Source organism: Littorina saxatilis, linkage group LG17 (assembly GCF_037325665.1).
Source record: "Littorina saxatilis isolate snail1 linkage group LG17, US_GU_Lsax_2.0, whole genome shotgun sequence".
In the NCBI taxonomy this organism is placed as follows: Eukaryota; Metazoa; Mollusca; class Gastropoda; order Littorinimorpha; family Littorinidae; genus Littorina; species Littorina saxatilis.
Genome location: NC_090261.1, coordinates 22,935,158 through 22,958,455, shown reverse-complemented (window position 1 = coordinate 22,958,455; position 23,298 = coordinate 22,935,158). Strand labels below are relative to the sequence as shown.

The window sequence follows — 23,298 nt, the reverse complement described above, 5'->3', positions numbered from 1 at the left end:
CATAAAACCTTTTGTTAAAATGTTCTCTACCCAAAGCACGTCAGTGCAAAAAAGAGAATGTTTACTTTATGATGTAGCTAGGTAAATGACGCTGTGTTCGAGACCACGCGCCCGAGGAAACTGCTCCGAATGCCACACACAGAGCACACGATCAACGACTATGCTCGGTCGTCGGAGCTTGGTCAAGAGCATCGTGGGTCCCAAAAGAACCTCTCATGGCAACTGTCAAACGTCGGAAGTTGGTGTGGTTCGGCCACGGCACAAGACATGACACTCTCTCCAAAACCATTCTACAAGGCACCTTCCAAGGATGACGCAAACGAGGGAGAGTGAGACTGAGATTGAACTTTTTTCGACAAGGATACAGATTTAAGGCTGGGCCTTTTCTAACAATCTGTCCTTGGGACGAAAAATACACAACAAAACACTATCGATTTACACTAAAACAGAAACACTTACGGACAACGGACGATCGAGCTGATCCGACAACGTTAAAGAATGGACACAGATGAGCTTCCCTGACTTTCGTTCGAAGGCCATCGACAGAACAGCCTGGAGAAGGGTTTCTGCCTCTTCTGTCTTCGTGTCCCCCCGACCACTGTCCCAGTCCGGGGGATGATGATGATGATGATGATGATGATGATGATGATGATGGATGATGATGGATGATGATGATGGATGATGATGATGGATGATGATGATGATGGTGATGATGATGATGGATGATGATGATGTTTTGAATATAAGGTGCAGACATTTGTTGTTTATCTAGACCTGATGCAATTGCTGATGATAGCCTTTCATTTTAGATAATTATTCATGTTCGCAACAACCTCAGAGCAGGTCCAGCGTTGATAACTTATTATCACATTACTTTAACTGCCATGAAAACGTACCAGCTACGTACGGTATTGTCTTGTTTAATTGAGACATGTAAGAACATTGCTCCCCGTTTTCAGGTTGGTGCAGTGTGTATATTTATCTGTAGGCAAACGAGAAAGAGAAAAAGAAAGCAAGAAAGAATAAAAGAAAGAGAAAAAACACACGACGCCGACGGGGCTTCCATTCTTAGATACAGTTAAAGGATCGTTGTTCTATTTGTCAAATACTGCATGCCAAAACTCCAAACAAACAAAAACTTTTTGTTTGAAAAGAGCTGTAAAGGTCTCGCTACATGATATCTTCATTTTTAGGCCTATCTTCACGTAAGTATACCATAGGATGACCACTATAAGTGTACTGTTTGTTTTTGGTTCTGAAAATGTTAATCTTGTATTGCGCCAATAGATTGTTGATTAAATTACCAAAACTTCGAAAATCGAATGTTAGAAAACCGGTCTTGGTTGCAAAATCTTGGTTGCTCTGACCAGAGTAGCATTGGCACGTGTTCTCATCAAATAAATCGCTGTAGGGCAAGGCAGTAAAATAGGAACACTTTCGATAAACCGGTCTTTTAAGGAGTCAGTAAACTGTATTTGGTTTGCTTTGAATCGGGTTGCGTTTGCTCCCATTGGGGACTCTGGGCCAAAATGATGGTAAGAGCACTCTTGGTGAGTAGGAAGAGGGTGTGGTTGTGGGGTTGGGGCAGTTCTTGTTTCTGCAGTTCTTGTTCATCTCACTGCAGTGCTTGTCTGATGGATCAGCAATTAATCGGAGAAGCAGAGAATTGGCGAGAGCAAAAAGTGGTTCGCTAAAATTACTCGGCGTATTTGCAGGTAAAAGCTTGTAGGCCTCATTATGTGAACAAACAGCGAAGATGTAGTTCTTGACAAAAATAACTGCTGTATCCTCGCGGCAACCGTAGAAAATGTCGATCGATTCGATGCTTCCGCAATTCAGTTGTCATCTGAAGAAATTTTAAAAAAATCACCTGCAAGTTGCAAACACTGTTTGAATTGTATGATTATAAATGTCACGATGACAAAAAGGCAAGGATAAAAAGTCGTTCGATCGTTAAATTTACTTCATATTTTAACAAACGTTAGCAATGTTCAGGAGTTTCATCCATGAATATGACTGTTCTCTCTTTCTTCACAGACCACTTAGCTGCTAGTTCATAGTCGTTGTTATTGTTGTTATGTTGTTGTTGTTGTTGTTTATTCTTGCATTTGCTGTGCATGTGATTGAGAGACACCTCACAACCATCATACTTAGAACTCAGAAACAGATGAGTGCTACGTTGCAAAATTAAGAGTCAAAAACCATTTTTGATTCTGGAAGCTACAGCAATTCAAAGATAAGTCACAGCATCAGTCATCATCGATTTGTGTCTGTTGTGTGTCTTATTTGTCCACTTAATCAAAGGCCGAAGTGCTGTCCAAGTTTTGTCCAAAATTAAACTTGCCATAAACTTCACCTTTCTTGTTCATTTGTTATATTCATTATACTTAGACAAACAACAACAACAAAACAACAAAACTGTAAGCCGCAGTATCGACTTTTACCGCAGAGTGAGTCAGAACAAGGTATGCTTTTTTTATCACATGGAAAGCCCACAGTCGATCGTCCAACGGAAGCTGGTGAAGTGCGTCACTGACGAAAATGAAAAATGGTCGGGAGCTTTCAACTACCGTACGTTCTTCCCGTGTATGCCGTCACGTTAACCATCACAGATTTGCTCAGGTTTTTACATGGGGTGAAACGGTCCTGCCACTTGGACACATAACAAATAGCAACACCCTAGCTAGGTGCTTCCTGTGCAGAGTTGCTGTTGTGTTCAATTGATCAGTTTTGCAGATCGACAGTGTCAGTTAGTGTCAGGAAATGAATTCAGCCCGAAATTCCCACTCCGCACAGAAAGTAGTCAAGCTGTGGATGTTGATGTATGTTTCTCAGTAGAAGGATGCTTTTATCTCAATCAAAGCCTTAACAGATCTGTGGTGGTTAAAAATATGGCTTCAATGGGAAGACGGGGGGGGGGGGGGGGATTATCTGTAAAGGCACACTTCTTCCCGTATAAACATTTCGGCTCTCCGTCTAGATCTGGCCAGGCTTTTGCATGGGATAAGACCATCTCCCCACTTGGTCATATAACATAAATGAACACAGTGGAAGCTCTATGTGTACCTTGGGAATGTTTTGATGAATTGATTTTGTAAAAGCCACTGGTGACTTTCAGAAATTAATTTATCGAAAAAATCCAGCTCACCAAAGCAAGCGGTCAGGGTGTTGATTTTGTGTAGTGACCAATTGGAGGGATGGTCTAATCCCGTGTACAAGCCTGGTCAGATCTGAGACGGTGAGCTGAACTGGTTTCATGAGGAGTATGCATTGAAATGCACTGTTGAAGTATAATTCGGTTTTTGTAAATTTACATCCAAACATAACATGACACATCGTTTGCTTCGTTACTCATCAGATATGGATATATTTTATTGAGAGAGAGAGAGAGAGAGAGAGAGAGAGAGAGAGAGAGAGAGAGAGAGAGAGAGAGAGAGAGAGAGAGAGAGAGAGAGAGAGAGAGAGAGAGAGAGAGAGAGAGAGAGAGAGATTTGATACACTTTACAGACACATTTCAGTTTTATTCAGTTTTGCAATGGAAAGCCCCAGGAAAGTAGAAGCTGCGTTCCATCGTCAGATAGGATAGAGTAGGAATGAAGTTAACTTTCATGAGCTACCAGAAATGCAACTATTTGAATGCAAGGTATATACTAACACGTTTTCTTTTTGTGTTATGGCCTGTTTCCTCGTGTATGTTTCCTTGTAATTATACTGTTAGTTGATATACTGTCTCCCTCCGTTTCAAGCCCCATGTACGTCCTTTGCTTCTTAAGATGTTTCTTTCTTTTTGTAAGTTCACACGTTTATATTAGTGCTCTCTTCGGCGCCGAGAAAAAATCTAATGTTTTCTTGTTTTCATTGCTTGTTACGTTTTGCTTACTTTCTGTTTGTATGTATTTTGGCTCGTTCTCACATACAATTTCTTCTCATCCCCATGTCATATCTTCTGGATTGAGGCTTGCCTTAGGTTTGGGAGGCTTTGGTTGAGGCGGAGCTTCACTGATTCTTTTAAGAGCTTTCTCCCCCTTGGTAATGTTCCCTTCTATGTCTTGGAATCTTGGTTATGTGAATTGAGGCGGGCATTTGGTTTCGGAGGCTTTGCTTGAGGCGAGGTTCACTGATTCTTTTAAGAGCTTTCTCCCCCTTGGTAACGTGCCCTTCTGTTTCTTGGAATCTTGGTAATGTGGATTGAGGCGGGCATTTGGTTTCGGAGGCTTTTTCCACCTTGGTAATGTGCCCTTCTATTTCTTGGAACCTTGGTAATGTGCCCTTCTATTTCTTGGAACCTTGGTAATGTGCCCTTCTGTTTCTTGGAACCAGGGTAATGTGCCCTTCTATTTCTTGGAACCTTGGTAATGTGCCCTTCTATTTCTTGGAACCTTGGTAATGTGCCATTCTGTTTTTTGGAACCTTGGTAATGTGCCCTTCTGTTTCTTGGAACCTTGGTAATGTGCCCTTCTATTTCTTGGAACCTTGGTAATGTACCCTTCTATTTCTTTGAACCTTGGTAATGTGCCCTTCTGTTTCTTGGAACCTTGGTAATGTGCCCTTCTATTTCTTGGAACCTTGGTAATGTGCCCTTCTATTTCTTGGAACCTTGGTAATGTGCCCTTATGTTTTTTGGGAACCTTGGTAATGTTCCCGTCTATTTCCTGGAACCTTGGTAATGTGCCCTTCTGTTTTTTGGAACCTTGGTAATGTGCACGTTTTTTTTATTGGAACCTTGGTAATGTGCCATTCTATTTCTTGGAACCTTGGTTATGTGCCATTCTATTTCTTGGAACCTTAGTAATGCGCCCTTCTATTTTTTGGAAGCGGTCTTCCACATCAGGACCTTTCTCTCTGGGGTCGCTTCCCCAGGTCTTTGACTTTCTTGTTGTCGACGGGACTTTTCTCGAGTTTGGGTCTTCCGCGTCAGGCTTTTTCTCCAGTTACGCCACGCGTTTCTCCAGATCCTTGACTTTCCTTGACTTGCTCGCTCTCCGCGTCAGGCTTTTTTTTTCCAGTTACGCCACGCGTTTCTCCAAATCCTTGACTTGCTCGATCTCCGCGTCAGGCTTTTTTCACAGTTATGCCACGCGTTTCTCCAGATCCGTGACTTGCTCGCTCTCCTCGTCAGGCTTTTTCTCCAGTTACGCCATGCGTTTCGCTAAGCCTTTCGTGCCCTGCTCTCCTGCGTTGTCATGTCTGCGTCGACTTCTTGCCCAACTTTGCTAAGCGCTTCTCCAGCTCTCCAATTCTTTCTTCTACTCCGATATCCTTATCCGGTCGTTTGACGCGGTTCGCCCGTGGATCGTTTTGAACGCCAATCGACTCGATATCTTGTTCGAGTTGTGCTAAGCCCTCCTCCAACTTGTTGATTCGCTCCAACTTCTTCTTCTTCTCCAACTTTTCTAAACGTTTCTCGAGTTCTGTGAGTCGCTTCTTGAAGTCTTCCATCCAAAAATCATCTATGTCTTCAGGTTCCTTTGTCTCCTCAAGAGTTTTAAGTCGTTTTTGAAGCTTGACAACCTGCTTCTCCGTGTCTTCCGTGTGTTGATCTTTCGGCGGTTCTTTCGTCTTCTCAAGAGTTTTGACTCGCTTTTCTAGCTCGTCTATTCGTGGATCTTCTGGCTCTTCGGATGAGTCATCTTTTTTCTGCGAGTCTGCCAGCTTCTCTTCCAGCTCGACAAGTCGCTTCTCGTGGTCTTCCATCCAAGGATCATTCAAGTCTTTAGGTTTCTTCGTCTTCTCAAGAGTTTTAACTCGCTTATCTAGCTCGTCTATTCGTGGATCTTCCGGTTCCTTTCGAGAGTCATCTTTTTTCTGCGACTCTGCCGGCTTCTCTTCCAGCTCGACAAGTCGCTTCTCGAAGTCTTCCATCCGAGGATCATCGAAGTCTTTAGGTTCCTTCGTCTCCTCAAGAGTTTTAACTCGCTTATCTAGCTCGTCTATTCGTGGATCTTCCGGTTCTTCGGGTGAGTCACCTTTATTCTGCGAGTCTGCCAGCTTCTCTTCCAGCACGACAAGTCGCTTCTCCAAGTCTTCCATGTGTTGATCTTTCCGCTCTTCTTGTGGTCCGGCCTGTTGTTGCGGCTCCTCAAGACGTTTCTCCAGCTCACTGAGTCGTTTCGCCAATTCTTTCACTTGTGGATCCTTCGGCTCTTCCTGCAGTGCTGGTTCTGAATTATTCCGCGACTTCTCTACGAGAGTTTCGAGCTCGTTGAGTTGCTTCTCAAGGTCTTCCACGCGTGGATCGAATCCCTCTACTGGTGGCGCAGGCAGATGTTGCATTTCCGCCAATTGCGTCTTCAGCTCTTTAACTTGCATCTCCAAGTCTGCCATGCGCTGGTCGTCCGGCTCTGTGGCTGGCTCAGGGGATTGTTTATCCAACACCTGCGGTTCTGCGAGTTGCGTCTTGGGCACCTGTGGCTCTGCGGGTTGCGTCTCCGGCTCCTCGACTCGCCGAGTATCCACGGCATTTCTTTCCAGCAATTCCACGTGTTTCTCCAGCTCCTCTGGTCCAGGTTTTTGCTCAAGCTGCTCGAGGCGTTTCTCCAGTTCCTCTGGTCCAGGTTTTTGCTCAAGCTGCTCGACGCGTTTCTCTAGTTCCTCTGGTCCAGGTTTTTGCTCCAGCTGCTCGAGGCGTTTCTCCAGCTCCTCTGGTCCAGTTTTTTGCTCAAGCTGCTCGAGGGGCTGCTCCAGTTCCTCCGATCCAGGTTTTAGCTCAAGCTGCTCGACGCGTTTCTCTAGTTCCTCTGGTCCAGGTTTTTGCTCCAGCTGCTCGACGCGTTTCTCCAGCTCCTCTGGTCCAGGATTTTGCTCAAGCTGCTCGAGGCGTTTCTCTAGTTCCTCTGGTCCAGGTTTTTGCTCAAGCTGCTCGAGGCGTTTCTCCAGATCCTCTGGTTCAGGTTTTTGCTCAAGCTGCTCGACGCGTTTCTCTAGTTCCTCTGGTCCAGGTTTTTGCTCAAGCTGTTCGAGGCGTTTCTCCAGCTCCTCTGGCCCGGGTTTTTGCTCTAGCTGCTCGAGGCGTTTCTCCAGATCCTCAGGTCCAGATTTTTGCTCCAGCTGCTCGAGGCGTTTCTCCAGCTCCTCTGGTCCAGGTTTTTGCTCAAGCTGCTCGAGGCGCTGCTCCAGTTCCTCCGGTCCGGGTTTTAGCTCAAGCTGCTTGACGCGTTTTTCTAGTTCCTCTGGTCCAGGTTTTTGCTCAAGCTGCTCGACGCGTTTCTCTAGTTCCTCTGGTCCCGGTTTTTGCTCAAGCTGCTCGACGCGTTTCTCTAGTTCCTCTGGTCCAGGTTTTAGCTCCAGCTGCTCAAGGCGTTTCTCCAGCTCCTCTGGTCCAGGTTTTTGCTCCAGCTGCTTGAGGCGTTTCTCCAGCTCCTCTGGTCCAGGTTTATGCTCCAGCTGCTCGAGGCGTTTCTCCAGCTCCTCTGGTCCAGGTTTTTGCTCAAGCTGCTCGAGGCGCTGCTTCAGTTCCTCCGGTCCGGGTTTTAGCTCAAGCTGCTCAACGCGTTTTTCTAGTTCCTCTGGTCCAGGTTTTTGCTCAAGCTGCTCGACGCGTTTCTCTAGTTCCTCTGGTCCCGGTTTTTGCTCAAGCTGCTCGAGGCGTTTCTCTAGTTCCTCTGGTCCAGGTTTTTGCTCAAGCTGTTCGAGGCGTTTCTCCAACTCCTCTGATCCAGGTTTTTGCTCCAGCTGCTTGAGGCGTTTATCCAGAACCTCTGGTCCAGGTTTATGCTCCAGCTGCTCGAGGCGTTTCTCCAGTTCCTCTGGTCCAGGTTTTTGCTCAAGCTGCTCGAGGCGCTGCTCCAGTTCCTCCGGTCCAGGTTTTAGCTCAAGCTGCTCGACGCGTTTCTCCAGCTCCTCTGGTCCAGGTTTTTGCTCAAGCTGCTCGACGCGTTTCTCTAGTTCCTCTGGTCCAGGTTTTTGCTCAAGCTGCTGGACGCGTTTTTCTAGTTCCTCTGGTCCAGGGTTTTGCTCAAGCTGCTCGAGGCGTTTTTCTAGTTCCTCTGGTCCAGGTTTTTCCTCCAGCTGCTCGAGCCGTTTCTCTAGTTCCTCCGGTCCAGGTTTTTGCTCAAGCTGCTCGAGGCGTTTCTCCAGAACCTCTGGTCCAGGTTTTTGCTCAAGCTGCTCGAGGCGTTCTTCCAGATCCTCTGGTCCAGGTTTTTGCTCAAGCTGCTCGAGGCGTTTCTCCAGCTCCTCTGGTCCAGGTTTTTGCTCAAGCTGCTCGACGCGTTTCTCTAGTTCATCTGGTCCAGGTTTTTGCTCAAGCTGCTCGAGGCGTTTCTCCAGATCCTCTGGTCCAGGTTTTTGCACAAGCAGCTCGAGGCGTTGCTCCAGCCGTGCGACTCGTTCAGCGTCTATGGAGTTCTTCTCCAGGGCTATAAGGCGATTCTTCACGTCAAAGCTGGTGGGCTCCGTTACAGGGACGATAGGCGGTGCGGGTGGGACTTCCGACAACTCACCGACGCGCTTTTCCAACCTCATGACTCGATCCTCCAAGGATAAGATAATCATTTTGGTATCGTTCTTTGAATCACCGGAGTCTGGGTTCGGTTTTTGTTTTGTTTTTTCTCCGGTCTGTGTCTGGATGTCGTGGGATTGAGGCATTGGTAACCTTGACAGCGGTGGTTGTTCGACTATTTGTGGTTGTGGTACCGTTATCGTTGGTGATGGGGGTGGGGCAGGGGGAGATGAGGTAGGGGCATGCTGCGATTCTGGTTGTTCAGCTGACGCTTGGATGGGAGGCAGTATCCTTTCTTTTGACCTCCCATTTCTGAAATGAGAATGATTGTTCTCTTGAAAAAGATAAAGAAATGGGCCTATTTAAAGTAGTTAATTTTCGATACATCGAGAATGTGCACTACCAACGTAAATCTGACCGGGCTTCAACATAGAAGTGCATCTATCCACTTTGACACATACAAACACTCATTAGCTTGGATGTTTCCTGTGCCGGGTGTGTATTGTTTGCTGAATTAATTTCGCACATTCATATCGGTACGTGTCAGCTAGAATATTAATTCTGCACACAAAAAAACACTATCACTCTGCAAATGAAATAAAACAGTCAGGCTAGGCTTTAGATTTATGGTATGTATCCACGTGGAAGGATGCACTTATCCCAGGTTAAAAGCCTGGGCGGATCTGTAGTGGTCGTATACACGGCAAGGCGGGGATCTTTGGCGCATTGATAATGAAACAAATTAACAAATTAACACACTCGCAAACAACAAACAAAAGCTAAATAATGACAAAGAAAGAGATTCAGTACTGATACTAACTCAGAACTTGGCAGACGCGGTGAACAACAGATGGGCCGGGAGGGGGGAGGGGGGGGGAGAGAAGGGAGAGAGAGAGAGAGAAAGAGAGAGGGGCTGGAAGGTTGCAGACAGCGAGAGAAAGAGAGAGACTTCATTGAGTTTGAGTTGATTTTAGTTTGTTTCATTGGTCTGTTGTTTGAGTGTTTATTTGTTTTTAATGCTTTTCTTGTTGTGTGTTTTGTTTTGTTGTTGTTTTTATTGTCAAAGATTGTTGTGGTTCTTTTCTATTTACCCGAAAGGTGGATAACGGCGGCGAATAAAGGCCTCAGTTTCGGAGAGGTTGAAGGCTAGGCTGCTCTGCCCACTTCGGTGTAACGCTGAAACGAGCGGCACGTACCCGTAGCTACCCTGCACACACACGCACACACACACACACACGCACACACACACACACACACACACACACACACACATACAGACACACACACATGTTGTTTAAGAGTTTGACTTGGGAGCACCAAAGAACGAAGACACAATAACGTGGATTGCATTCGAAACAGGAGCCCTAATTCGTGCAACGAAAAACATAACTGAGGAACCATTGGGTAGGAAGGTGAGCACAATTTGCTATACATGCCTTGAACAGCGTAACAACTCGGTCAGAATCGCTTCTGCACATCGACAGCACTTTTCGGTTTGGGCTGCAACTTTAGCTGAGAATAAAATGTTCATAGACGAATTCCTGATATAACTCTGTCGGGTTTGTATAAGTTGTGAAAGAGTGAATATTCTTACTTTTATCGAGGCAACCTTTTTACAAGTGCTCCTTGTCCACCTATCCACCTCGCTAGTGACTGGCCTAAAATGTCACGCGGGAATATTTGAGGGCCTAGTAAAAGCATCACATCCTATACAATCCGACAGAGTTGTTTTCGAACATTGTCTGTTCTGTTGTTTCTACTTTCCTCTAAATCTTTGAGTGCACAGTGCTTTGAGCCGAGTCTCCTAGGATGTGTGCGCTTGATGAAAATTATGTACTATTATCACCTGTTTCCACACCCAGGCGTGGAGCAGGCGGTTGACGAAGATGTTTCCATCGTCGATGAGGACTTTCATCTGCTGGATGTGGGCTGGTAGGAGAACCCCTATCGCCATAAGCTCTCTGGCCACGGACCAGGGCTCCATGTTGTTGATCAGTAGTTCCCGCTTCAAGTCCAGCACCTGAGGGCAGAATGCACAGAGAGGCTACGCGCGGGGTTGTATCCATAATGTTTGTTGTTGTTGTTTTTGCAGATACGCGTTGAAGTTTCACGTGGGAGGGGATGCATGTATGGTAGAGTAGACATAGCGTGCGGGTGCATAGTGACTGAATTAAATACATATGGATTGCTTAAATCTTGGACTGTACTGTTCTAGTTGGTGTTTTTTTATGTGTCTGTCTGACATGCCTATTTTGTTTTTACTAGATGAGGCAAAGACAAACATTCAGAGAGAGAGAGAGAGAGAGAGAGAGAGAGAGAGAGAGAGAGAGAGAGAGAGAGAGAGAGAGAGAGAGAGAGAGAGAGACAATGACAATGACAATGACAAATTCTTTATTTACGAGGGTAGTGGCATAAGCAAACGGGTGCTTTTTTACATCCAGCCCTCGCCCATTGGAGGGTTTAATCTAATGATAATACGTGTTTAAAAATGTTGAAAGAGAGAGAGAGAGAGAGAGAGAGAGAGAGAGAGAGAGAGAGAGAGAGAGAGAGAGAGAGAGAGTGGATGGATGGATGGATGGATGGACGTTTTTATGTGCTAATCAATGAGTTGATATTGACAATTTTCAGACAAATGAAATTGGTGCATAAAAACGAAATTAATAAGGGTGTGATACATTGGGCTTTAAACATAGCCTACACATGCAAATAAGTGAGGCAAAATAAAGAAAGAGCCTGCCAAATGTTGAGACATAATCATGAAAACATAGCTTGGAAAGATAATATAAATTAAGCAAACATTGTCAAACGACACCAAGACATATACACAGATATACACGTACAGACACGGACACGGACATACACACACACACACACACACACACACACACACACACACACACATACACATACACACGTGTGTGGGCACACACACAGCAAATTATATGCAAATATACACATCTGAAGCAGTCATTAAATGCATACAACAAAAAGCATACACACACACACACGCATACACACGCGCGCGCACGCACACATGCACGTAAATACATCATACATACATACACGCACGCACGCACGCACGCACGCACGCACACACACACACGCACTGACACACACACACTCACACACACACACACAAATTAACGCACACATTTTTCGAGATGAAATGCATAAGAAGAGGTTGTAACATGCCAGGGAGTTCACGTTTACGACACCTTCAAGTCAATCTCTTGTTACGGGGAATGCATCAATGATTCCAGAGCATGATATATGTTCGTACAGGGAACGCAAGAATCACGTGAGCGGTTCGTTTTCTGCAAGTCTTTTTTGTCGCATTCGTGAGGCCAAGAACGGGTACTTTGCAAAGGATACAAGCTGATCCTCCACCGTACAAGTGAGCAAATATCGTAAACAGTCTTCGTCTGAAAAATACTGTATTCTGCCAATATATCTCTGCCTGATGCCATCGTAAGTGGGGCAATAAAAAACAACACGGCTTTCGTCTTCAGCAGTATCCGGGCAGAAAGGACAGTCACGACTGGTGTCAGAGTGAGAGTAGCGATGTCGATGGGCATTGAATGGGGAGACCTTTAGTCTAAATCTGGACAAAGCAACTTTATAAAGGCTCACATGAATCATATCCAGGTATTCTTCGTGCCCAATACAACTTTTGAAACTGTGGTAAAATTCAAGGCGTGTACTTTCTGACAGACGTGTAAACCATTCCTGTGAAAACTGGTGCCTCATTGTCTCCTTCAGGTCTCCCAGAAACAACTTTTCATCTGCCACCCCAGCACACAACCAAACGAAACCATATCCAGACTTGCACAAAAGGTCTTTGACATGTGTGACCCAGTTTGTTTGCCCTCTGTCGTGATTGTTGAATACGGAGACAGGTAAGCCATCTTTGAGAGTCGAGAGCATGGTTGTTTTAACAGCCGAAACCAGTATTGCACACATTTTGCAGCAGCATCAACGTAAAGTGGATATCTTCCTAGCTCGCCGTATATCGTATCGTTGGGGGTCGACGGGGGTACGTTTATAAACAACTTACAGGCAAGGTTGAGAGAGAGAGAATGAGAATGAGAGAAAGAGAGACAGACAGATAGACAGACATACAGACAGATACAGACATCTGACAGACAGACAGACAGACAAAGAGCGAGAAAGACTCCCCCATAATTTGCTTGAATGAAAAATGTGTTCATCCATTCCTCTCTTACCTCTATCTTTAATCATCACAGCCCCGCTTTCGGGCCATGCGCAATCTTTCTAGAGACTGCAGAGTGTAATAACTAATAGACCATGTTCGGAAATAACCCCGTCGGGTTTGTGTGCATGGGCTGTGGGAGAGTTATCTTTTCTTGCAAAACCTCTGCCAAACATTGGAGGCGCCAATCACTAGCAAAGTGTGTGTGTGTGTGAAACACGTGCACGGGAGCACGTGGTTCCGACACTCCCATCGCTAGTGATTCAATTGGCCCCTTCAATGTTTGGCAGACTGAGATTTGGCAAGAGTAGCTCACTCTCCCACAACACATACAAACCTGACGGAGTTATTGTCGAAATTCCTCTATTGCGGCAACGACTGAAGTTCCATGCAAGCCTACCTCGCGGTGGACGAGGTTCAACCAGGGGGCCATCCCATTAGCAATCAAGTCATCTCTGGAGATCGTATCCAGTGATGCTTTTCGAGCCTTGGGCCGCTTGGAAAAAAAGGTTGAATTCAACTGGAGATGCTGTGTAACTGGTTAGGGTAGCTCAGTATTGACGTACGTACATACGCGCGTGTGTATATTTGGCGGGTAAAGATAAAGGAGTAGACATGATGGCAAACGCCGAGTCACACAAATGCACAGGCTCACGTATACAATTACACGTGTGCATACAGACAGATAGATAGACAGATAGACAGACGCGCGCGGGCACACACACACTGGGCACACACACACATACATACTCAGTCCCACACGCACACACACACACGCACGCACGCACGCAAGCACGCACGAACACGCACGCACACACACACACACACGAACGCACGCACGCACTCTCTCTCTCTCACACACACTGACACACACACACACACACACATACACACACACACACACACACACACACATACACAAAGATATAAACTCATGCAGACACACACACACACACACACACACGCACACACACACACACACACACACACACACACACCGAGAAACAGACATATACTCTTTCAGGCAAACGCACACTGACAAGCACAGACAGTCATTCATTCACAGACAATGAACACACACACAAACACACACACACACACACACACACACACACACACTGACACACACACACTCCCTCCCATCATCCAGGTACTAAATCATGAATGTAGTATTGGACAAGAGCCCACTGATTCAAGGGAGGGAACTATACGATAAGAGTTCCCTGAGCGACATCATTAATGTAACGAAGATGGTGACGACCTGACGAAGATTAAAGATAAATCCGATTTTCTTACCTTCAGATGGACAGGTGCCGGGTTATCGTCGTCGTTATCCATCTTTGGCAATTGGGGACCAACAAAAAAGAAGAAGAAAAGAAGGAAAAAGAAGATAAGAATTATATTTTGAATGCAAGCATTTGCCCAGAGTTTTGACTGTCATTCACCGAAAACAGTAGAATAGTTTCACACATTCCTTTGGAACAGAACTGCTTGTCCCTTTTCATATTGAATTTTTAAAAACTATGCCATGAAGGCCACGGCAGTAAAAGCATGATGAACACTGCACTGTTGTACAAGGCAAGTTACCGATCACACATCTTGCGCTTGTGTTTGAGGCACGGCAGTGCTGATTCTGAGTAAACGGAGAAAAAAAGGAAGCAAAAACAAATGAAAAAGAATAGACTGAAAAGACAGGAAGAAAAAGATAAAGGTCAAGGTCGCTTATGACGTCGTATAGAAGATGACCTAATTTTCCTATTGCGTCATCTCGTGTAAATCACTTTCAGCTGTGGAAAAAACCACAGGCACTCGTCACGAGCGGGTCGGGATCAAAGTGTGCGGGGCCTGTGCGCTCTCAAGACTACTACTATAAACCATAAGAAAAGACCCCCCGTCCATCACAAGTGACAGCCAAGACATAGGCCACGCCCACCTCGTGACGAGTGCCTGTGGAAAAAACGTAATAAGCGAATACGTCCCTTTGTTTAAACACATGACGTAATGATACATTTGACGCGGTTGTGACGACATTTTTCTTAATTCTTGTCAACAAACACCGGAAGTTTCTTGTCCCCCGCCCAACAGAGGGGAAAGCCGAGACTTATAATGGCGGCCACCATGCGCTACGTCCCAAACCCTACTGCATATCACGACTTGCAGGACCCCGTGACCCAGCATAATTAACAGACACAATGCGAAGGTTGTTGTCCAAAATGGTTTGGACAATACACCAGTTAACAGTTTCGGCGTTTACATGGAACGAAGAAGGAAAGCGGAAGAGGAAGAAGTACAAACATACTCCGGCGCAAAAAACGATCTGCGCACGCGTTCAAATCAAAGGGGAAAAAGGATAATCGCGTGTTTGTGTGCCCGATGCAATCCTAAGAACCTTTACAATCTTTCTTCGAACACTCAAAAGCAACTTCAGGGCTGGAAGACTACAAAATGGCACTTTTTGCCGACTGAATCTACGCTTTCTCAAATCAACCGGAACAGGAAGAAGAAGAAAAAACTTTCAAAAACGATCTGTGGATCATCTTGAACACACGGCCAGTACCGTGTAACTGGCCTTGACACGGAACGATCCAAGGGGGGCAATCTCAGTCATCTGAAAGAGGGAAATCCAAACGCAATCCGCCTTGTTCGATTTTATGGGCTTGGACGATAGAGAAAAATAAGAAAAGCAAAAGCTGGAGTCCAGTCTGGACGAAACTGCTATCAAGAACGCAGAATTGATTTTTTTCTGAGTTTTTTTTTAGCCGTAAGCGCCATGTTTATCGGAGCAGGAAACTCTTCCAGAGTGAGGCCCCTTTGTTGGTTTCACTGCGGCCGCATTGTGAACAGCAGTTATGAGAAATTCGAAATGAGAAATGGCGCTTACGGCTAAAAACAAAAACTCAGAAAAAATCAATTCTGCGTTCTTGATAGCAGTTTCGTCCAGACTGGACTCCAGCTTTTGCTTTTCTTATTTTTCTCTATCGTCCAAGCCCATAAAATCGAACAAGGCGGATTGCGTTTGGATTTCCCTCTTTCAGATGACTGAGATTGCCCCCCTTGGATCGTTCCGTGTCAAGGCCAGTTACACGGTACTGGCCGTGTGTTCAAGATGTCTGCGGATGCGCATTTTCTCAAAAACAGGAAACCGGAAGAGGAAGAAGGAGCAAAAGTGCTCGTAGAAAAAGATGTGCGCATGTGCGAATCTAAAATGGCCGCAGAACTGTTAATCGGTGTATGGGAGACATGAACTTCCAGTAAAAAAACACGTGGACAAAACACGTGGACACTTCACTACAAAATGGATTGCTTCGCAGGACTGATCAGCACACAGAATTAAGCAGCCACTCACTTTGCGAAAGTTAATCCTCGGTAAAACGTTCTCACACAAAATTCTCACATGCTACACCGCGTGTGGAACATATTTTACCCTTTCCGATTTTGCTTTCCGCAGAGACTTTATTTATGAGCTGCCGTTTGTTACCACGGCGGGATTGTGGGTTGGTTTTTATTTGGTAGGTCGGCTAGCTGTTTGGTTGCTAGTAGTAGTGTTGGCACTAAATTTACCCAGTGACTGCTATATGGAAGGGTTGGGAAAATTAATGATTGGTTGGGCAGTAGTAGTTCGTCTTCCTTAGTGGTCAGACATGGTAGGGCATAATGTTATCGCGGTTGGGCATTATGGAAAGGCTGGTTTTTGGTGGTCGCACGTCTCACGGAGGTTTCTTGGTCGGGCATGGTCCGGTGTATTCTTTTTCTTCAGCGTTCCTAGGCATGCTCATTTTGGTTACGTGTGAGCTCGTTTGCCCATTTGGGTTCCCCACACCAGACTATACTCTGAGAGCAAAGTCAGCTTCACTCCGCTTTCGTTGAGTGACCAGCAGCCGAAGTCCTGGCCTTGTCCTGGATGGCCGTCGCATATGTCGCATCCATACAGACGCCCTGAGCTGTCCAGGCAGCTGGTGAGTCCGCTTTCGAGTCGGCCGTGCCGGGTGATGGACATATCTGCCCTGCCGCCACTTCCGCCGGAAGAAACCCCTGGGAAGCCTGGATGTGGCATTTCCAGGGGTGGGTCCGGTGTATTGAAGTGGTTGGTCGGGCGTGTTGAAATAGTCGAGTGTAGTACTGAGTGTGGTGGTTGAAATTTAAAAGTGGAATTCTAGGTCTCTTCTTGAGAAAAAAGGTAAATTTGTCGTATAATTGGGGGGGGGGGGGGGGGGATTTTGGAATCACAGGACACACACACACCCCTCTCTCTCTCTCTCAGATCCGGGCATGGGACACACATAGTGACACGTACGCGGCGGGTGGCGCATGCACACGGAGAGAGAGAGAGAGAGAGAGAGAGAGAGAGAGAGAGAGAGAGAGAGAGAGAGAGAGAGAGAGAGAGAGAGAGAGAGAGAGAGAGACAAACACAAACAAGCAGAGAAGAGGCAAATTCCTTTTTATTTGCAACTTAAAGTAAGAAGACGATAGACTGCAACCATGTAGACCGTCACCATGTCCCGTTGAACAGTTTGGATGCATCTCCCACACTGACACATAAACCAGAAATGTTCGTGTGTTGTGGTTACTTTTGCAGGAAATCTACGTGTTCTGTGTCTGACATGGCCTTGAGGATCAGTTGCTTAAGCAGAAGGAGCGATATCCAGGCGCCATTTTGCGGCGAACAAGGACATGCTTGATGGGAGTGCCCGCCTTGGAAACGCGCACCGTTTTGCACGACAGTCCATCGGCACAGCCACAGTAGCCGTTCATCGTGGCAAAGGAGGTGCATGAGGCTCCCTGCTGCGAGTAGTTCTGACAGGTACCTGCACAGATAGGATTTTCAACGTATTCATAATTCATAGATGCGCTGAATCTAGGGGGAGGGGTGGGGGTGAGGGGTTCACTGAGTTCCGGAAGCCCCCCCCCCCTCCCCCTCTTACCCGGCAAATGTACCTATTTTCTGAAAGAGAGAGCTAAATACCCCTTTCAAAAGCTACATTTTAACAGCATCTGGGTGGCTAGCTCGCCCCCCCCCCTCCCCCCCCCTCTTGGCCCCCGGCCTCAATTTTTGAAGCCCCTTCCTCTTATACACGAATACGAATACGAATACGAGTACTTTATTATCTCATACAGAGAAAGGGGTACATGATTATATAAATTATACAACACACATTATCACTAGAATCGTAAAAGAAACGGGGGTTGGGTCAGTCGTACAACATCAAACTGAAAACTGGGCGAAGTGGACTTCGCGAAGTCTACTTCACGACTCTTTGGCAATGAACTTTCGTTAAAAACTCTTCGATCTCTTCGATATCGGGGTCAATTGAGGACAGATTTGACAGACTGAAACAGGTCGTCCCGCTATTCCCAATATCATAGACCTATATTATAGGTCCCTGCCAATATTGACGATATATTTGTCAAATCTATTGTTCATACTATAATTTTATGAATTGAGTGACGTTTTTTTTAAAGAAAGCATAGAGAATAAAATGTAATGATATTTTGCGGGCAAAGTTTGTTGCCACGTGCAGACACACGCTGTTTGCTAATCAGTGATTGGCCTACAGTATCATGTGAAGCTTGACTCAGTGTTTCTGTTGAAAAGCAAGGAAAACAAGTGAAATCAATCTTCCAAAAACCCACAAAACCTTGACAGAGTTATTTCCGAACATCGTCTATTGCACTGTTTTTGTCTGTTGTGTCGTGTGCGTGTCTGTCCGAGTAGTGGGATTTTCAGAGCTCGTTCTCACCAGAAGTGTTGATTTTTTGGCGGAAACCGGGAAAGACAAGACGTTTCTTGCTGGCGACTACGTTGTTGATGATCTGACAACACTCCTCTGGTGCACACTGGGACTGATTCGTACACTCCATGCCAACCTCAGCCTGCAAAACGGCACAAAAATCAATGATAAGCACTCGCGCACGCACGTACACACACACACACACGCACGCACGCACGCACGCACACGCACGCACGCACGCACGCACGCACACACACATACACACGCACACACACACACACACACACACACAGAACCGTTTACTCGGATAGTCCATAGAGAGAAAGTAATGCTCTTCTTCTTCTTCTTCTGCGTTCGATGTTGGTGAAAGTAATGCTCAAGTATGAAAGTTAACTGCGGAAGAAAATGAACCAAAGTAGTCAAATCAAGTCAAGGCTTGCCAGTAATAGTTTTGCGCTCAACCAAAAATCTCAAAGGACTTTCTAACAGTTGTTTTACGTCCAATTAATATGTGGTCTTTTGCTAATGTTCACTTTCTTTTGGGTATTTTGTTAATGTATTCACGCCTACAAGTTTGCCTCCCAAAACACATACACGTACACGGGCCAACCGGCGACCAACCTCCAACCTTTAACGTTATCTCTCTCCTCCTTCCACCCTCATGTCACGCATACACTTGTGCATCTCGTCAAAAGCCGTGAGGGCGTAAAACTCGAATCATATAATCCATATCTTGTCCTTAAGAGGCGAAATATTTAGCCTGTAGGACATAAAGCATTCTCTCTTTCCTCATTTCAAAATGTTTACAGATATGCAGTCAATTCTGAGCAAGTTGTCAATCTATACTTGAAATGACACATTGCGAAATCATAGAAACAGCTTGTAAATGGAAAAAAAATGGGGAAAGAGAAACAAATCGCGTATGACGAAAGTACTACATTTAATCAATTTGTGGAACTCACAATGAAATAGAACGCACTGCATATCGTGTCCTATGTAACTCGTCTCGATTCCCAGTTTATGTTAAAACACTTAGTCAATACTTGACTAAATGTAACAAGTCGCGTAAGGCGAAATTACTACATTTAGTCAAGCTGTGGAACTCACAGAATGAAACTGAACGTAGTCCGCCGCTAGTGCAAAAGGCAGTGAAAGTGACGAGCCTGTTTGGCGCGGTAGCGGTTGCGCTGTGCTTCATAGCACGCTTTACTGTACCTCTCTTCGTTTTAACTTTCTGAGCGTGTTTTTAATCCAAACATATCATATCTATATGTTTTTGGAATCAGGAACCGACAAGGAATAAGGTGAAATAGTTTTTAAAACGATTTTGGAAATTTAATTTTAATCATAATTTTTATATTTTTAATTTTCAGAGCTTGTTTTTAATCCAAATATAACATATTTATATGTTTTTGGAATCAGAAAATGATGAAGAATAAGATGAACGTAAATTTGGATCGTTTTATAAAAACAATATTTTTTTTACAATTTTCAGATTTTTAATGACCAAAGTCATTGATTAATTTTTAAGCCACCAAACTGAAATGCAATACCGAAGTCCGGCCTTCGTCGAAGATTGCTTGGCCAAAATTTCAATCAATTTGATTGAAAAATGAGGGTGTGACAGTGCCGCCTCAACTTTTACAAAAAGCCGGATATGACGTCATCAAAGACATTTATTGAAAAAAAGAAAAAAACGTCCGGGGATATCATTCCCAGGAACTCTCATGTCAAATTTCATAAAGATCGGTCCAGTAGTTTAGTCTGAATCGCTCTACACACACACAGACACACACACACACACACACACACACACACACACACACACACACACACACACCACGACCCTCGTCTCGATTCCCCCTCTATGTTAAAACATTTCGTCAAAACTTGACTAAATGTAAAAAGGACACACACAAACAAACAAAACTAATATACAAACCAAGCAAACAGCAGCAAAAGCTGCCAGGAAAACTCCAAGAACAAAAATCTTCATGTCGGTGCAGTACAGTAGCTAAACTCTCAGCGAAATCGTAGAACCTTTCTGTATGGCTTAACAGACGGGAATGATTGAAATTGGAAAGGTGTGGGAAAATCGTGGTTTTCTAATTAGTCACGATATGCCGACTTTGACATATATATTTGATATTCTGACTGATTGCACGAGAAGATGTAGGCTAACAGTTACGGTGTCTCATCAGTGCTGTCAAACTAGCTCACGATAAAGATAATTTTGCTGTTCGTATGGCATATCCGGAGATCTTATCGCAAAACAGCAGAGCCTTGATTGTCAAGCAAACCCTCAATAAGCTAATGTTCCTTGTAAACAAAAATCACGCCACTTCGCTTGACAGTTGAAGAGACCCGCGCCTACCCCCCTCCCCCACCCCCCCCCCCCCCCCCCCGATTGTCAAGCAAACCCCCAATAAGCAGAGTAACGTCCCTTGCAAACAAAAAGCACGCCACTTCGCTTGACCATGCCATAGACCATTTATCCTGGACCGCCAACTAGCTCTCTCTCCGTTCTTTCTCTCTATTACGAGGTAGCGGCCTCTCGCATTTAGGAACCTACGCTTACAAGCCTTTCACTAATCAGGGGGACGTGATATCCGGTGTCGATTGTAAACATGGACGAAGTTGCCGAGGTAAGTTCTGAAAATGCTAAAATAAACTCAGCAAAAGTGCATATGGAACATGTTTTTCGATGAGTTTTGTTAAGTACCGCCAACTCGTCGCGTGACCCTTCGAGGTTACGACGCTCGACTTTCAGGGGCGCTTAGTCTCCAAACTGGCTAAACTTAACAAAACTCATCGAAAAACATGTTCCATATGCACTTTAGCTGAGTTTATTTTAGCATTTTCAGAACTTACCTCGGCAACTTCGTCCATGTTTACAATCGACACCGGATATGACATCCCCCTGATGATTTCTGAAAGGCCATGTAAGCGTAGGTTCCTAAATGCGAGAGGCCGCTACCTCGTAATAGAGAGAAAGAGCGGAGAGAGAGCTATAGTTGGCGGTCCAGGATAAATGGTCTATGCCTTGACAGTGGAAGAGACCCGCGCCTACCCCAACACACGCGCAATTCCCTCAAAAAAAAGTCATAAAATAAAGGAAATGTTAAAACTTTGACTTAGCAAATACCGTCATGTAAAAAAAATGTCAAGCCCAATTTAAAGATACTTATCTTCCCTTGTAAATCATCTTGTAAATCTCCATGGATCCGCCGGGCCGAATTTACATTTTCCCTCGTGACATTCTGACCAGTCATTAACGAGAGGGTGTGTCTGGAACACGTGGACAGGAAACGCGTTTCTGATGATGTTTGTCTTCGAAAAAAGCAAGTGCACTAACTCTTTCCCAACCAAAACCATCCCGACAGAGTTATTTCCGAACATCGTCTATTATGACTGAGGCGTCCGCAACATCCCTCCACCTCCGCAGAACACTGTCGCTGATAATGAACTGAGTGACATTTTCAGGTCAAAATGGTAACTCCCCAGGTTTTGGCACCGTCATACTGTGCCATTGGACAATTAGAGTGTGAGTGTGTACCACGGTGTGTGTGTGTGTGTGAGAGAGAGAGAGAGAGAGAGAGAGAGAGAGAGGGGAGCCGGGAGGGAGAGAGAGAGTGAGGGGGAGGGAAAGAGACCGGGGGTTGTATGCGAGTTGTACTGTCTTCGATCAAACTTACTGTGATGTCAATGCTGCCTTTGCTGTTGTTTTCTAGTAAGTAACACACACCGTGGCACACACACACACACACACGCGTGCACACACACATATGGCACACACACACATATCGCACACACAAACACCTAAGGCAATCAAAAACAGCATATCAAAACAGTGGAGGCGAATTCAGTATTAGAGCTCACAGTCCTGTGTTATAGCTGCCTTGTTTTGTTTAGCGTGTGCTGACAAAACACTAGCCCCTGCTCGTCAAGCGTTAAACGGTTTGTCTTTCGCCGCTAGCCTGCAGGCGAGTTGGCGTTGTTTATCTCTGGTGGCCACTGTTTATAATTCAGAATCTCGGAACCGAGTCTCAGTAAAAACTCTTGGAGAAGTCTGCAAAGCGAAGACCAGAGCTTTTTTGCTATGTATGTGGGGGTTTTGCAGACGACATTTTGAAGCATACGCGTTGCCATGACTGCATCAAAATGTTGTATTAAAAACTTCGATAAAGTATCTCAGTTGCACATTTTAGCAAGGTCAATCATTATGCTAATTTAAAATCGCTTCAAGCACTTATTGATTAAAACCAAAACTGTGAAATATAATCTGCTAACACTTTCTTTTATCTATCTAGAGAGTATTGCCAGGATGGTCACGTGCTTCCGTCTTAAATAAACGGGATTATGTATGCCACAGTATGGATGAACCGAGTTGCATTCACTGAAGTGGCCGTAACACAGGTTAAATAGCAATCTGTTTAACAGAGCTCTGTAAAGCACACAATCTCCCCCCCCCCCCCCCCTCCCCAGCCCCCCAAACAGATTAACAAAATAAAAGAAGATGATTTTAGAAACAGCAGCCGGAGAGAGGCCCGGGGGGGGGGGGGATTAAAGATTGGAATTTAATTATAATTGGATAGATCCGCCGCACTGCCAAGAAAAGTGTACAGTGTTTCACCCACTTTCCCGAAAATATATGCATCTGTGTTAAAATTGTCAAAATGGAGTTCCAACTTATCATCAGTGATCAGACATAATTATGTAGATAGATGATCAATGTAGGCTATATTATATCTCTGTTATCATGCACTACTGACTCAACAACACAAATACTTGCTGAATATAATATCTCTATTTGAAAGCATATCCAAAGGAACCTTTTGTCTCTGTTGATAAATATCGAAGTTCATAGCATTATCTTTACTCTAGACTTGTATTCAGTTTCTCTGTCAGAGCGGCAAAGT

The 23,298-nt window shown here is 45.1% G+C and overlaps 2 protein-coding genes across 2 annotated transcripts; both read right to left on the bottom strand.

The window, feature by feature from the left end:
• Positions 1–3,506: 3,506 nt before the first annotated feature.
• Positions 3,507–14,367, bottom strand: LOC138953435 (involucrin-like). Its single transcript, XM_070325243.1, has 5 exons — positions 13,947–14,367; positions 13,051–13,146; positions 10,287–10,460; positions 9,532–9,647; positions 3,507–8,752 (listed from the first exon to the last, which is right to left on the bottom strand). Exons 1-5 carry the CDS (start codon positions 13,986–13,988, stop codon positions 5,182–5,184), a joined length of 3,999 nt encoding a protein of 1,332 aa, XP_070181344.1. The 5' UTR covers positions 13,989–14,367; the 3' UTR covers positions 3,507–5,181.
• A 2,705-nt stretch (positions 14,368–17,072) lies between these two features.
• On the bottom strand, positions 17,073–20,469 carry LOC138952610 (uncharacterized). Its single transcript, XM_070324302.1, has 3 exons — positions 20,322–20,469; positions 18,389–18,521; positions 17,073–17,455 (listed from the first exon to the last, which is right to left on the bottom strand). The coding sequence occupies exons 1-3, from the start codon at positions 20,373–20,375 to the stop codon at positions 17,265–17,267; spliced, it is 378 nt and encodes a 125-aa protein (XP_070180403.1). The 5' UTR covers positions 20,376–20,469; the 3' UTR covers positions 17,073–17,264.
• Positions 20,470–23,298: the final 2,829 nt, after the last annotated feature.

What these genes read in the sequence shown, in the direction of transcription:
- LOC138953435 (XM_070325243.1), bottom strand. Translation starts at nt 13,988, where the DNA reads ATGGATAACGACGACGATAACCCGGCACCTGTCCATCTGAAG. An exon ending in CGGCACCTGTCCATCTGAAG is followed by an intron (nt 13,147 to 13,946) that starts GTAAGAAAATCG and finishes TTTTTTTCCAAG; the next exon opens with CGGCCCAAGGCTCGAAAAGC. An exon ending in ACGCCTGGGTGTGGAAACAG is followed by an intron (nt 9,648 to 10,286) that starts GTGATAATAGTA and finishes GTGTGTGTGCAG; the next exon opens with GGTAGCTACGGGTACGTGCC.
- LOC138952610 (XM_070324302.1), bottom strand. Translation starts at nt 20,375, where the DNA reads ATGAAGATTTTTGTTCTTGGAGTTTTCCTGGCAGCTTTTGCTGCTGTT. An exon ending in CTTTTGCTGCTGTTTGCTTG is followed by an intron (nt 18,522 to 20,321) that starts GTTTGTATATTA and finishes GCCGTTTTGCAG; the next exon opens with GCTGAGGTTGGCATGGAGTG. An exon ending in CCAAAAAATCAACACTTCTG is followed by an intron (nt 17,456 to 18,388) that starts GTGAGAACGAGC and finishes CTATCTGTGCAG; the next exon opens with GTACCTGTCAGAACTACTCG.